Raw genomic sequence first — 17,016 nt, 5'->3', positions numbered from 1 at the left:
TATTCATTCTGAAGATCAAATGAAATAATGTATTTGATGACAAATGCTAGGCCAACCATTGACATTATTCTCAATGGCTTCTCTGCTCTTGGTAAAATTGGTGAGGTTTACCCTGACTTTTATACATTATCTCTAATGATAATGAAATTACCATTGATGGTATTTAAAATATGCAGCATTTTTTTAAGGCAGACTTCTCATGTTAATAGCAGTGCCCTGTACCATGAGGTTTTTTCCCCTTAAAAAAGTCTATATCTACTCTGTGTGTGTGTGTGTGTGTGTGTGTGTGTGTGTATGCATGCTGTATTAGAAATAAGAATCTTGTTCTGGCTTTCTAAAGCCCCTGGGAAAAAAAGACCCCATAATGAATGGGATTCATTCCTCTCCTTGTTTAAATGTATTAGTTTTTTCACATAAATGTTTTCTGTTTTTGCATTGGAGTCACTTTTAGTGTCACTTTTGGACAGGTCACTACACAGAAAGTTCAAAATTTGTTTTTCATAAATATAAAATACAGAATCTACAAATCTAATATGTCCATACCTCATATAAGAAAATACTTTTTGTCTTCTCTATCAAAAGTTTAATGTTTCTTAGTATTAAATATTAATAATTCACAGTGAAACAAAGGAAAAGTACACAAGAAGATTATTTTTGAAGTGTGCTGAAATATAAAAGTAAAAATCAAAAGATTTTTGTACATACATACATACATACACATACATACATATGGTTCTGTAATTGATCAGACTTTGAATCTTATCTAAAGAAATTTCCACAAATAAAATCAAATAAAGGAACTGTAGAAGAGAGACACTGTAACTGATATAACTATCCATAATCAGATTTCTCTGTTCAAATCATGTATTGAATCATTGTAAAGCAGATGGTGAACACAAAATGTGTATTATCTTTCTTTTATTTATAAAATTATTGAAATTTTGTTTTGTTGAAAGCCTTTAAATTATGTCCTTATTATTGACAATCTGGAATAGAAATTTTCTTTTAAATGCTTCTGAAACCCATCTGGTTTATAGGTGTTTATATTTTAAAAAATTTATAGGTGTATCTATGTAATTGTATATGTATTGTTTTGCTAGTTCTAGGAATAAATATGACTTGCAAAATCAGGCAAAGACATTTGCTTAATTTAAATTAGCAAATAATTATTTTCTCAAAGAAATTCCCCAATTTTTTATTTGCTTGGAGCACCTCAAGGTAATTATTAAGAATGTCATTTCAAAGAGAGTTTAAAAGAAAGTTATAAGGAATATTCCAATCCTTAGGAACAATATGTATAGTGAGAATTTGTAGAAAAATTTGAAATTTAAATTATTATTATGTTGCATTCTATTCTACTTGGAAAAGCAAGTATTTAAGAAATTTTATAAATTAAAAAATAGGAAATTTTTGTCATTATCTCAGTTTTGATTTATCCAATATATAGTTTAATCCTATACAATATGATAAGCATTACTTTGTCAGTCACCTGAGGTTTGGAAAATTATTCTGTTCGGTAATTGTTCCTGAATTCCCTGATGTCTTAACATATATATGAAAGAATCTGTTTTACCAAACTAGTTAACATGAAAATTGTAGTGGAAATGCCATGAGAACAATAGTTGAGAGAAATCTTAAACTATTTTTTCCTTTCCCACGAATCATTATATTGTATGTTGAATATTTTCTTGTGGATATGCTGGGGCTTTTTTTTTTTAAAGATTTTATTATATCTGGACTGTCTATATATATATGTAAAGATGTTTGTTCTTCAAAGCATTATCATTTGTATATGTTTACCTTTGTCTTTCGACTGAATCTGTAGAAAGATTGTTGTGATTATACCCTTGCATTAGTAATAGTCATTGTTTTCAGGAAAAAGGAATCATTTGTCCTGAAAGATGGCTTTTTGCTTTTGTCAGTGCCAGCCACCACTTTATATTCAGACCCTGGACCGGTTGTAATCAAAGCACAGAGGGCTTAGCTGCAAAATACAACCATTTTTGTTCAGATCTTTGCCATTCTTTAGAGTCCCATGAGGCCTCTACCCTGCCCCACACCATTAGGATATAGCACTCTTTAGCTGATAATTCTATCACCTAATTAATGACCATTTTGCTTAATTAATCTTTGCCTTTCTCTGGTGGCATCCAGGGAAATTGGAGTCACTTGACAAAGATAGAGCTTGTGGTTTGACAAGATTGGTAGGTCTTTTCCTAAAAGTGTGGGATAGCATTATTTGTAGCTATTCACCACCCAATATAGGTATCATTTTAAGAGTAAAACTTTACAACATCATGTGCCTTACTTTAAAGAACTTTGATACATAAAAATCCAAATTTATTTTAAAAATTCATTTATTTGCACTAATTCAACAATAAACTTTTATTAAATGACTATTATCTGCAAAGGCTTTGTGCTTTAAGAAGTGAATGATTCCTTCCTTTATCCCTGTTATGATATTGAAGATTTCAGCAAAATCACTAGTGACTTCTCCAATCACTTCTCCACCTAATACATCAATCTTCCCAGATCCATCTTCCCCACTTATTCTTTTGCTTCACCTTAGGCACACACAGGGATAGTTTATGGTTGTTTTTCTTTAACCTTTTGCTGTTCTCTTGCCATGATCCAGAACTCTCTAATTCCTCATTTATTGCAACCTTCTGCCTTCCATTTCTTTTATTGCCTCACTCACCTATTCTACTTTTTTATCCTGACCTCTAGTCATTTCATTTCTCCCTGAACTTCCTTTGTACTACTTACTACAAAATTATCCATTTCAATTATATACTTCTGCCCTTTAATTACTTTGTCTTTCAATACTCTTGTCTTGCAAAACCCTAATCCTGAGATGCCACCTATCCTCTACCTTTCTTCTTCCTATTCACATACTGCTATAAGAAATCAATGATTACACTGAGTATAGTACAAATTATTCTCATTTGACATTGTCTTTCAGTATTGTTAATCCTGTGATCTTCCCATAATAACTACTCCTAACTTTCTTCAAATCTCCTGTACCATTTTCTTTACCCCTCCCTTTTATCATAGGTCTCTTTTATCATAGGTCCTTTGCTCCTTGTTTATTGAGTAAATAGAGATCTGTTATGATTCTTTGTTTCTCCCCTCCTCCAAATACCTAATTCTTTCCTCTTATCTGAGAGATAGTCATTCTTTTTTAGACCAGTTTCTCTTTTTATGCTCTCAACCTTAATTTCTCCTGCCCTTTGGAGATTGCCCTTTGAAGACCACCCTCAACTTTCATCTACAGTGATGTTTCCTTCTCTGCTGTCTACAAACATTTCCTGTCTTTCAGTCCTTGTAAACTCATATTTCCTCAAGGAATTGTACTTTAGTTCTCTTCTTTCTCATAAGTAAACTCCAAGAAAAAAACCATTTGTCATTTTTTTCCTTCCTGCCCTCCTATTCACTTCTTTGGGTTTTTTTAAATTCTGAATTTAGCATCCAAATGCTCCCTAAGAAGAGGAAATAGCGCTAATAATAATGATAATGATAACTAACTAGCACATATTTTGATTTGATATTTGCAAAATACTTTATATGTTAACTCATTTGATTCAACATACAAATTAGGAAGCAGAAAAGAATAAACTATATCCCATTCATGCCTCAACCACTTAAAATCTGGGTTCTCACCCTATCAATCGATCAGCTTTTGGTATGTTGATGTATTTCCTTCTAGAAGTTATTTCTTTATTGATTTTTCTCTCCTTTCAGCAGTAGAAAAATATGTTAGCGTAACAGAATATGATATGGTACCTTTCCAAATTCTTGGTCAGGAAGTTATTTGGGGTTTGTAGACACTTGCAACAATAAGGAAGGAATAGAAAGAGAGAGAAGTGACTTTTCAAAAGTATACATAGTCTTTGAAACGCTTATTTATTGCCTGGAATTTTTAAGAATATTTCTTGGGACTGGAAAAATATTAGCTCTGGGAGGATGGGACTGATGAAGTAGACTTGATTTTTATGGTTTATACTTTCTGGTGCACCTTAGCCCTGGAACAAACGTCCCAACTATTTAAGAAATAGCAGTCATCAGAAGAATGGCCTCACTCTACCACAGCATAAAATGATGCTCATTGTAGAATGGGGAGATTGCTTTATACTAACAGCAGGAGATGGGTGTTTCCCAAAACTGACCAGATGTGTTTAGATTTGGTAATGAGGATCTGTCTGAGTCATGGAAGGAATCCTGGAAGCCTCGATTGATAAGTGAAAACACAAAAAGAGGAGAGGAAAGGATAGTGTGCAGAATTTGATCCTTGGGGCTTTCTTTTTTCTAACTTATATGGCAGATCAGCAGAGTTTACCAATTGAGAAAAAAAGGTAGAAAAATATAATTTTAAACCAGTTTGATAGTGTTATTTATTTAGTAGTTAGTTTTGGGTCTTCATGTTAATTTTGTTTCTTATATTTCTTTGATTGACCCTCTGAATTATTATCGTTACCCTTAATGGAACCATTTCCTTCTGTGACCAAATGGGAGTAAATTTTATTGGGTTTGAGAGCTGGCTATTTTACTAGCTTCTGATTAACAGAAGGTCCAGTAGTTGCTTGGGATTTATATCTAGATGACCTTAGATTGGAATAGAGTCAATGGATTAGCTATCCATATTGGTGGTTTCAAATAATCTTGGATCATCCTGGGTTCTAAAGACTGCAAATAGTAATTTGTAATAGTAATACACAGAAGAATCTGTGTCATTCTGTGGCTGATTTAGTGTTCTAGAATCTCATAATTAAGCTGGTTTCCTCACGGATCAGTGACTCATCCACAGATCATTAAGACCCATGTTGCTATGGACAGTTGGCAAGACTATTATTAAAGCATTAATTTACTATCTTCTTCTCTATGTACCTGTCACATTGCAAGTATAGAAAAACCCATCTAAATTTGTGTGAATGTGAACTCTAATGGATTTATCTTATTTTTCTTTTGTCTTCCTTTTTAGGCATGGATGAACGAGGAGGTACAACATCTTGGACAAGTGGTCAGCCAAGCCCCTCCTATGATTCATCTAGAGTAAGTTTTTTTCTTCCTTCATTTAGAAAATATAAATATTATACCAAAAATTTAGAGGGGGGGTTGATAAAGACTAATAGACCCTTTGAGGAAGATTCCTCAAATTTATAGTTTTCTAGTAATACAGACTATGCAAATTTTAAAAGAAAAATTGGGATTATTTATTATTATTATTATTATTATTGTTGTTGTTGTTGTTGTTATTATTAGGATTATAAAATGTAGAGTTAGAAGGAAAGGAATTATATGGTCCATTCTTTTTATTTGATATAATTGGAAAATGAGACTCAGAGAATTTAAGGGACTTGCCCAAGGTTTGAAAGAAGCTGGGACATATGAATATAGGGTTACTTTATACTTTTCCTAAATGATATAGGTTTAAGCATTCTACTCCTTATTTCTACCTAAACAAAATTGTACATTTTAAAAAAGTTCTGAATTTAGAATGTTCCTTTTAAAACATGAAGTTTTGCTATTTGATTTTATACTGCATTCAATTTATATTTCAATACTTTGTGATGAATTGAAAATGTCATTTGACATCTAAGAAATTATATATAGAAACTCTTACACATATACCTTGATTTCTCTTGGAAGTCCCCACATGAAGCTTTGAATAATATTGCTGATAGAACAGTTTCTTCTTGGAGTTTGAATTTTAGTAGAGGGAAGGATTGAGTTATCAATAATGCTGATTGTTTTTGAATTCTCTCAAGTAATTAAGTCACTTATTGATAAAATGATAGTATTCTAATAGTACTATAGCAGTCTGAAAGAATTAGTTAATCTCCCTATGTTATTGCTTGAAAATAATGTAGGCCCCTGGGGGAACTAATAGATATGTCTAAGAGATTTGAACTTGAAATGTTGGCATGGGCCTAAAAGTAAGCACTATTTTTTGATTTGTAGTTTTGTGGTGAGGTAAACAGTCTCTGTTTATGAGCAGTTATGATTTATTGAGTGTTTTATTGTTTATTGATAAATTATTTACTTCTTCACTAAACATTTGAAAATGTATAGAAATGTCAATTAATTTCCAACTTCTCTGAGATATAAATAGGACTATATATTATATATATATCAGAATCATTTGGAAAAGCAACATAGTACAGTTATTTAGGAACCTAGATAACAAGAGCTTATACCCAATTATTTGTAGTTCGGTTTATTTAAAATGTTGAGTTAATTTAAATATAAAATCTGGAAATTATTATATCACTATATTATATTTTTATGTTTAATAAAATCAACCTTATAAATTTTATGATCAATTCAAATGATATATAATACATTTACATTCTTAGACTAAAAAAAAATAGTATCCTAGAGTGTGACCTAGAAAGAACCTTGGAGTCCACTGAGTCCAATTTTATTAATGAGAGGGTGACATGTGGGTCTTCTTGACTCAAATCACATCCTTTCCATTTTGCCATGCTGCTTCTCTAAGGGAACCTTAATAAGACTTATTGCTTACATTTGTTTTCCTTTGAATTTCCCATTTTTCCAAAAGGGAAAAATCCTTGTCTTCTACATTCACCCTCATGACTTCAAAATTCTTAGAAATTTTATATATCCAAGTTAGAGTTAAGTCAAGGAGGTAATTAAAACCCAGAGGAAGCATTAAGTGATTCTAGTATGCACAGCATACTATTATATACAAAGGGAAATACTAAAAGAAGAAGAAAGGGTCCCGGGGTCTTAAGAATAACTTCTGGTTTCATTAAATGAACTTCTATCTTCAGAATCTGAGACCTTAAATTAATATGAAGTTTAGTATTTTCATATTCTTATAGAAGAAACTTAGACTTCAAGAGTTAAAGTGAATTATTCAATATCATACATTGATTTTGATTTTGTATGTAACTGAGGCTACATATCCTTGGTCACTTGATTCCTAGTTCATTTCTCTTTCCAGACATCATACCTCCCTTGCTCATCCATAAACACATTGTAGCAGAGACATAATCTTCTATTTTGACAAAAAAACAGGGTAAATTATGATTTTACTGCTTCTTACTACTTGTTCTATGCAAGAATTTCTATACTTTGCCTTTACTTCTCCTTTCCAGTTTTAGTAATAGATTAAGAAACAAACTGAGAGAGTTTAAATAAATTGTGGGTTACATAATCCTAATTCTTGATTCAAAGTCCAGTGCTATTTGTGTTTAGCTCAGTTTAGTGGGAAAAGGAATAGAGGAATGAAGACATTGCTTGGTTTTCCCAGAGAATTCTTTGTTGCAGAATAATCTTTCAAAAATGTGCTAGTCAACATGACTAATGTGGAAATATGTTAAACATGATTGTACATGTACAGTTTATATCAGATTGCTCATTGCTATGGGGAGGCAGAGGAAAAAAATATGGAACTCAAAATCTTACAAAATAGTGAATGTTGAAAATTACCTTTCTTGTAATTAGAAAAAAAAATAAGAGTGTAAAAAACAAAAAATTGTGCTAGTTCGGGGGGAGTAAAAGACTAAAAAATTGCAATACTTGTTAAAAAGCAGAGAGGCGGTGGTGGGGTGATATCCTTGTTCTTTTGTTTGAGGCTATCTGCCATTAGTTTAACAAGACTAAATTTAGTTAGGGAATGATTAATATTGGGGGAAAAGGTAAGTTCTCAGCATTTCCATTTTCTCTTTTGTAGACATCTCTTGGTTATAGAATCACTTTCAGGGCTCTTACTACAGGGAGGGTTCATTTGGTAGAGCAATAATTATCAATCATGTGGTCATGGAAATAATAATTGTGATGATAATGACTGACATTTTATACCAATTTAAGGTTTATAAAGCACTTTTCATAAATTATAACATTTGATTATGCTTTTGTTCAATCATTTCAGTTACATCTAACTCTGTGATCTTATTTGGATTTTTCTTGGCAAAGATACGAGAATAGTTGCCATTTCCTTTTTCAGCTCCTTTTACAAATGAGGCATCCTGGGTTAAGTGCCCAAGATCACACAGCTAGTAAATATCTGAGTTCAGATTTGAAATCAGGAAGATGACACTTCCTGACTCCTGGCCAGACATTTTATTTGTTGTTTTACTTAGCTGCTTTTTTGATTATTCTGTTTGTTGGTAAAAAGATAAATCTTGTGTTCTTTTTGGATTTTAAGAATGTAATTCACACGCAAAATGAAGTCTGTAATAATTATCCACTCTGGCCTTCAAAGTTTGACTTTTTGTTGAAGTTAATAGTCTACCAATGTGTTATTCTCACTCAGAAGTAAAATTCTAGTTTAGACTTGTCCAATACATGAAAAGTTAAAGGGCAGCAGTCTCTAACAATGTGGAATGACATGAAGGAAGTAACTATTCTATTAGTTGTCTTCATAAACAATTAAAATTATGTTAGGTGACAGAAAAGAAAGGAGGAATTAGAGTAGTTCTGTCAGAACTATATAGTGCTTACAAACCCTGTATTTTAATAGTTGGAGGGATGGTGAAGAAGACAATTTCTTGTTTAATAAATTGGGGTTATCTATAATTTTTTCAGTATCCATGTAGGTGGAGTTTTGTAAATTATCCAGATAATCACATAAAAGGTCTTTGTTCTTTAAAGGAATATTTTATTTTATTTTCTCATTTGCGTTGTCTTTTTCTGAAGCAAAAATCTAGCCATTTTTTAAACCTCAAAGTAAGTTTAAAAATCAAACTTAACCTATGTCTTATTACAAAGAAGCATAAACTTCTTTATATGACTTGCACATCTTTATAAATGGATGGACTTTGCTGATCTGCTATGGTTACCTCAGGTTGATTGTAAGCATTAAATAGTTCATCTTTGTTGACACATCTTTATAAAGCATATCTTTATTAAAGTCCTGTTTATACACATGACTCTGTTGGGGAATGTAGAGGAGCATGGCAGCTCAGATGGCTCTGATACTTTTTTCCTAGGGACCCTTGTAGAATGGAAAGAAAACTGTCTTGGAGTCAAAGAAACTGGGTTCAAGTCCACTCAATTTTCTTATCTGTGAATGGAGGGGGGCTGGACTAGGTGGTCTCTGAAGGTCCAGATCTTTGATCTCTTGGATTCTACATATTTCACACCCTCCCTCCTCACCTGCAGTAGAAGGGAATGAAGAAGGAGCATAGTAAGTCTTTCTTTCTTCAACCCAGGGTTGAAGAGCTTTGTGAGTGAAGGAAAAGGGAGCTATTGATTAGCTAGGTCTATTGAAGTTTATAGTCTAATAGAGGTGATGAGATGGTAAAATATACAGTGAAATATTTAATTCTTTTAGATAAGAGCAGAGGTTATTAGAAGCCAGTATATTTTATTCTTCAGAAAATTAATTTTACTAATAGTAGTTTAATAGAGGAGGAAAAGTTATATAAAATTTCCACTAAGTACAGCTTTGTGGAAGGAATAGAATTTGAACTAGTTTAGAGAGATGAGTATAATTTGGAGAGGTTGATTAGAGAAGTAAAGCCTAGAGAGAATAGCAGTCAAGCAGCAACCAAATTAAACCAAATATGACTAAGGTCCTATTCTAATGTGATGGTAGTAATGGTAATTAAAAAGAGGGGTTGGGTCTAACTAGGTGGCGCAGTGGATAGAGCACCAATTTTAGAATTATGAGGATTTGAGTTCAAATTCAGCCTTAGACATTTAATAAGTACCTAGCTGTAAGACCTTCAGCAAGTCACTTAACCCCAATGCCTTAAATATTTTTTTTAAAAGAGGGCCTAGATAGAAGCAATATTTCAAAGGAAAACTAGACTGGACTTGATGAATGACTGATATAAGGGAGATGAATGACTGATATAAGGGAAAGGGAAAAGGTGAGAGAAGTAATTCTGAAACTAGACAAATTACATACATGGCAGACTTTTATATTTCAGTGTCTTCACTGTGTAGATACTTATTTCAGTAGCTAAAATTATAAGCCCTCCATTACTTAGTAGCATTTTGTGAGTTGCTGTCAATGACAAGAATGGAAACTTGTTTTTGAAATATATTCTTCGACTCCCCAGAGTTCACAATCTCATTACTTCTATCTGTGCTGTTGTTATAATTAATAATAATAATAATGTGCTTAGTACTTTTCAGAGCATATTGATCCTCTGGGTAGCATATAGAAAAGGAAAAACATGTTTATTCCAGTGAGTAAAAACTTTTGAGAGACTTGCTCCATTGAACCAAACACTGTTTTCAGGTAGAATCCTATAAGTGGTTTAGAGGCATTGTCAGAACCAGCGTTCATCTCTGTCTATATCTTCTTACCAAGATAAGTATAACTCCTTCCTCTCTCTGAATTCTTTCTTTTATTATATTACCTGGTAATATAAATTCTGTCTCTTATATCAGTAAAGTGGACTCTCCTTTCCCAGTAGATACAGAAAGACAAGTAGAAAAATATTGGGGAGGCTAGGTGGCGCAGTGGATAAAAGGACTGGCCCTGGAGTCAGGAGTACCTGGGTTCAAATCCGGTCTCAAACACTTAATAATTACCTAGCTATGTGGCCTTGGGCAAGCCCGTTTGCCTTGCAAAAAAAAAATATCTAATCTGGCTTTCATTGCTGAAGACCAAGCAGTGATGAAACAGTATACTCATTAGCTGATACATATTTTTCCTTGTGTTTTTTTTTATTATTTTTTAAATGTTCAGTAAGGGGAGGCTGCTGAGTTAGTATTCTTTTAAGAGTATCTTCTCCCTGAGATGTCTTGAATTTGTCTATTAGGGTTCCTGTATTTAATGTGTTTTTTAAGGATCAAAATAAAGAGTAAACAATTAGTAAAGTGAAGCACAAAAAGAGAGATGAAAAGTGTTAGTAAAGCATTTAAAACATACACAGAATATGGAGTTTGAACAAAGACCAAGGACTATTACCTTTAATTTAAAAAAAAGTTGTCTTATGTAATTCTGCTATATCTCATACTATATGTTTCTTCTCTAAGGATATGATTTCTGTCTCATCACATTCAGCTTAGATCAGTGCATACTGTGGAAATGATGTAAAGACTAGCAAACTGCTTCTGTGGGGGGTGGGGGAAGGGAAGTGAGATTGGGAGAAAAATTGTAAAACTCAAAAATAAGAGGACACAAAAGAATAAGAAAGTGTTGTTATTAAATTTAAAATTAAAAAAAATTTGGACGAACCTAATAGACATTCATTGCTTCATATAGTCTTCTTTTTCTGTTTTTTTTTTGTGAATGGGTATGTTTATGTCAAGTTCATGACATAAAAAATAATTTTTAAAAGAAAACAATTGATTTCTACCATGGTTTGATTTTCTTTCTATTTGCTTTTAATTTTTAAATTTGGAATAGTATTTCTTTAGTAGTTTAAAGCCATGCATCTAGTTTACCTTCATGGATATGGATTTGAAATATCTACTGACAGTTTACCCTAGAGAAAATTGATATTCTGTCTGAGACTGAATGTTAGAAAATAATTCACATTCTAGAAAACCCTAGTGAATTTTGAGGGTTTTAATTACATCATTAAATGAGATATTACAGATGGATTTTAAATAATGCACTTAGCTAGGATATATTTTAATGTCGTCTTTAGGTGTGAAAATACAGAGATACAGAGCCCAAAACTTTATCTTTAAGCTAGTTGGACTACCAGGTCTAAATAAGTAAATATATTTATGGGATTGTCATGTCCTAATCAATGTGGTTCCCTTTTGCTTGGTACCCAGAAGAATATTAACAGATTTAATTAGTAATTAAGATAGCTTCTCTGCATTGATGATATTATTAGATTTGATTCTTTATGCCTGACAGGTTTCTGCTTTAGACTTTGAATTTCCATTTAATTAATAATTTTCCTTCTGTGTTCTTGTTCCCCCAGTTTAGAGGCTGTCATTTTGTTGAACCAAAACGAGAATATGCTTTCTTCTTTGGCTGGTCTCAACAGTAAAGGCATAACAGTTGCTTATGGCATTTTTGAAACACTTCCTCAAATTCTGAAAATAATTCACTGCTTATATGTTGGTTTTATTCCTTGTGAGTGACCACTGTACTTGGATAGAGCCTTTATAATGGGTTATTGTGAGAACCAATGAGCTCTTCTTGGCAGATTTGCGGGAGCAACTTACAGCTGTCAAAGATATCACCATCCACCACCTTGGAATCATCCTCAGCTTGTCACTCATGTGAACCACCCATTTTATTGATAAAACGTATCATTTGCAATTTTCAAAGTATTTTTGCCACCTTCTCTCCATTAACTCAGTCATCATCACCTTCATATAGGTCCTTATCACCTCTCCCATATATGATAACAATTATTTTCTAATTAGTCTCCCCTATGGTAATGTCTTACATTAAAGCGATTGTCCTAAAGTGTTCATTTGTAATCCCCCATGTATCCCCAGTAAACTCCAGTGTCTTCCAAGTTACCTTTGAGATGAAATATAATGTCCTTTGGCATCTAAAGTCTTTCATTATCTAGTCTTATACTTTATTCCTCTCTACCCATTTGATGATATATCTCCTCTAGTCTATTAATAACACTTAACATGATACCTCTTGTACATTGCTTGTTCCTAATGGTTAAAATGCTGTCTCTTCTACCTCCCATCTTCCCTGGTTTTCTGAAAGACTTAGGTGACATTTCATCTTCTTTAAGAAACCTTTCTTTTCCACCTTACTTCTAGTTCTTTCCCTCTGAGATCACTTCTTTCACACTCTTTTTCTGTCTTATATGTACGTAGTTATTTTTCTGTTAATTTCCTTTTGAATGTGAGTTTTTTTTGCAGGAAAAGACTATCTTTGACTTTAATATAACATAGGACCTCACATGTCTTAAGTGTTTAATATATGTTTGTTGATTGACTACCCATGGCCAAAGACCACTAGCATATTTCCTATTATTCAGTTGGGAATTATTCCTTTAGCATAGGAATATTATGTAAAAACTTCTGTGTTCCTCTCTGATAGATCCTTCTCCAGGCTTTGGAGGTAAAACAGTCTTTGATGAAAGACCTATTTCTGCATGTTAGAGAGAAAAGGAAGTCCATTTCTTGACTCTGTTTCATGAACTTGGTATTGTTAATTTGATTCCATGCCTTTTAAAATTTAAGAACCATTCATAACTAATATTTTCATGTAACCCATTTAATGACAGTATAGGGAGAGAGAAGGAGAGACAGAAAGGGTAGAACACAATGAAAAGAGTGCTAAATGTGCTCAGAAGTCATGAGCTTTTCTTTTTTTTTTCTCCCAGGTTTTTGCAAGGCAAATAGAGTCAAGTGGCTTGCCCAAGGCCACACAGCTAGGTAATTATTAAGGGTCTGAGGCCAAATTTGAACTCAGGTACTCCTGACTCCAGGGCCAGTGCTCTATCCACTGTGCCACCTAGCTGCCCCAGAAGTCATGAATTTGAATGCTGACTCTCCTACTTACTGACTACTCATGTAACTTTGTATATGTGAGTTGATAGTTTTAAAATTATAGTTGAGTTAGGTTCTTATATATGTAGCATACTACTAAGAACAACTACAATACATAGTGCATGTTAGTGGATAGTTCCTGGCTGCCTCCTTAATTAACTACCTCCATAACTATTTTTCTTAGTTATCATCATATATTTGTTAGCAGAGGAAAGGTGACAACTGAATGGCAAAATTTTGATCTCATGAAAGAGACATTGTGAAAGAGTTGGACTATATAGAAATCTAGTATCCAACTGCAGTAGCTAGTGCTAATGGGCTATTTCAAATACAGATTAGGTGGTTCCCATAAAAGCATGAATAAATGAAATGAACTCAGACCCTTTTATCCATATACTTTTATCTTTTCCACTCGTGTTCTTCTGTAGAAATGTATATGGAATCACCCCCTTGGCATAGAAATCAGGAATAGTATTTCATGGTTAGTATTTGATTTCAGTCACATATTACCCAGTGTCCTGCTTGACCACACAAATATTTGTTTTAGATTCAGTTCCCATAGCTAATTGAGTATAGAAGACAACTGACTTAAAAATCTATCTAATATTGCCATTTTAATGATACTATAAAGGACTTATTTTCAAATACCTGGCAATAATAGACAATAAATTTTTGTTCATTGATCCACATATTTTTCTTATTGCAATATATAAACTTTTGTGATATGTAAATTTTTGCAATATGTAAATATTTCACATGACTCATCTGTAAATCCTGGACCTGTCATGAATTTCATCTTAGCTTTCTGACAAATCTAATTAGAAATAGATGTATACCATATTAGCCTGGAAAAGAAGTAATTATGTAGGAGCATGGTCCTGAAGTAGTTTGGAGAAGTGTATGAATTAGGTTTGGAGTGTCCATGTCTAGTGTGGTGCTTCCTTAAATGAGGTCTCTCATCAGATCTCACTAATCAGAAAAGACAGTAAAGGTAGAAGTGGTTGTTGCCAGCATATTAGGGAGTAGTGTTTTATATTTAAGAAGGTCTTCAAACAAATCCCTTCTCTAAAGCATGCCACTAGCTGGGTGATCAGATATAAATCACTCAACATCACTTGAGCCTCAGTTACTTCATCTATAAAATGGGGAGAATTACTTTAAGTCCCAGTTTTACAAGTTTGTGGTGAGGAAAAGTGCTTGTTTTATTGAATGTCTGTTGGCTATTTCTGCCTCCCTGCCATTAGGACAATAAATAAAAGTTCAAATCTGAAAGAAAAAAGTACACTTATTGGAGGAAGTAAGTTGTTTAAGTAATTTGCCTCCGCTTTGCTGTTTCTAAGTGAAGGAGATACCAAAACAGGCTATCAAACAAAAATTCTTAGGTTTAGATTTTTTTTTGTTTATTTTGTTTTGGAAGTAAAATTGAGGGGAAGAAGCAACTGGTAGCAGACTGTAAATATAAGATTCAAGTTACTAAGAGTTGCGAGATGGACCTTGGTAGGGTTTCCAGGCCCACTTTTCACTAGGTCTTCAAAATGGCCACTGATACTCACTAAGTCATGAGAAGTAGGGATGAGACTTCTTGCATGATGTGACATAGCTATTCAACAAGTAGTAATTTGTGATTTATGGGAATTGGGACATCATGGATTTAAAAAAAATTGACCATTCTCTTCCTCCTTCAAGCTCTTTCTCTTAAACTGTTCTTTCTTTTCTCTTCATTTCCCTTATTTTATTCTTCTACTCCAATCTTACTCAAGAAATCTTGTCTTCCCTGTTCCTCCCTTCTTCTACTCTCTCATCTTTTTTTCCCCCTTTTCTTTCCTTGAATAGCTAAATACTTTATATTTCTCCATTTCAAAAAAAGGAAGCAAGTCAACAAGTTAACTAGTTGTAATATATGTTTTACCTGTCTGTGGCCTTTCACTAATTTTTTTTCTATCATTCAGTGGGCTTAAAATATATAAATCTATTTTACAACTATGAATTGGTACATAAATATGTTATTATTAGTAAAAAGGAAAAGCCTTGCAAGGAATAAGTAACAAGAGGACAAGTTACATATGTTTTCATTGTTGAAAGGATCAAGCATATATAGATCATACAGATAATAATACCGTTAGCAACATATATAAATATAAGAGAATGATGATAGATAAAATACTCTGATGATATAAAAGGATGCCAAATGAACAGTCTCTAATCTGGCAAAAATCTACTGTACAGATTGAAAGTCTTGATTATACAATAAATTAGATTGCACCACCATAGTAATAATAGTCATTTTAGATTAATTATATTTTATTGCTAAAATTTATATTCATTCTACTTGCCCCACTCCTCAACCCCCCATCTCTGCCCCAAACTCCTGGAACGTCTGTGCAAAACCAAATAAACCGTATTGTTTGTATAAGACATAATATTTAAACAGAACCTCCCCCCCACCTATTCATACAACAATCATGAAAAAATTGAGAAAATAAATGAGAAGAAAGTGGAAGAAAAGTATAGTGAATTTTGGGATGGAGGTTAAATTTTGCCATAATTATGAGTATTCATAAATGGAATTGGTGACTAAAACAGTATATTTGGAAATCAGAAAATCTGAACTCTAATCCTAGCTACTTGTTCATGGTTTAATCTCTTAAACGTTCAGAACCTCAGTTGCTTAACAGTAAAATGGATATAAAGTATTTGCACTACCTAACACACAAGGTTGTTGCAAGGAAAATGCTTTACAAATCTTAAAAGTTCTATACAAAATGTGAATTGTTATGATTTCACAGGATATTAGTTTCATAGATATAGAATTGTAAAGGACACTATCCCTTCAATTTATAGACAAATATAGTTTAATAATTATTAGTATAGCTAAATTCATTAATTTTGACCAGGTATTGGCAAACTATATCATGATCTTCCAACTTCTTTGGGGGGGGGGTATTAAGAATGATTTCTGTATTTTAAAATGAAATTTTATTGTATTTTAAACTATACATTCTTAATTGCCAACAACCCTACAAAACTAGGGTACTGGTCAATTTGATCCTCAGTTCATGATTTGTCAATCCTTTTTTATTTTTAAACCAGTTCTCAATCTGAATTAGTGAAAAGTTTGTTTTTCGATGTTCAAAGATATATACTAACCTATACTAGACTCACACATGGTGATACAGTGGACAGAGGGCCTGTTGTAGGGTCAGGAAGACTTGATTTTACTTGAATTTTTACAAAATTGAGAATGAAAGAAGAGAGGAGTCTTAGGAGAGGTGGGGGGGTAGACTTGATTCAAGATGCTATCCCATTTACCCTCTAGTGCCATTGTTTTGTGTCATAGACAGAAAACAATCAGGTAAAAGCTTATGGACAAACCCTTTTCAGAGTAATATTTTTCAATAACTGAAGGAATGTTCAGTCTGACTTGGGTGTTAGTGAAAATAAAAATCTAATTTCCCCCTCCCTTCCATCTCCCTGGAATCAAGTCCATTGTCACCTTGAGAGTAGGTTGGATTCTTGGATCTCAGATTACAAACTGATCTAAATGATGACTTCTGGCCTCTAACCCCCTACAGACAGGAGAACAGGATTACCTGAAGAAACTAGAAAAATATAACT

The 17,016-nt window shown here is 32.9% G+C and overlaps 1 protein-coding gene across 5 annotated transcripts in view; it reads left to right on the top strand.

Annotated features, from left to right (window-relative positions):
* The window catches only part of TCF12 (transcription factor 12), a 404,997-nt gene that overhangs the window by 165,455 nt on the left and 222,526 nt on the right, over positions 1-17,016 (top strand). For all 5 annotated transcript variants that reach the window (XM_074234589.1, XM_074234588.1, XM_074234591.1 and 2 more), the window contains one exon: positions 4,979-5,049. In XM_074234589.1, coding sequence (XP_074090690.1) covers positions 4,979-5,049 — 71 coding nt within the window. The remainder of the gene's footprint in view (positions 1-4,978; positions 5,050-17,016) is intronic.

Source organism: Macrotis lagotis, chromosome 4 (assembly GCF_037893015.1).
Source record: "Macrotis lagotis isolate mMagLag1 chromosome 4, bilby.v1.9.chrom.fasta, whole genome shotgun sequence".
NCBI classification, from domain to species: Eukaryota; Metazoa; Chordata; class Mammalia; order Peramelemorphia; family Peramelidae; genus Macrotis; species Macrotis lagotis.
This window is presented reverse-complemented; position numbering and strand designations above follow the sequence as displayed.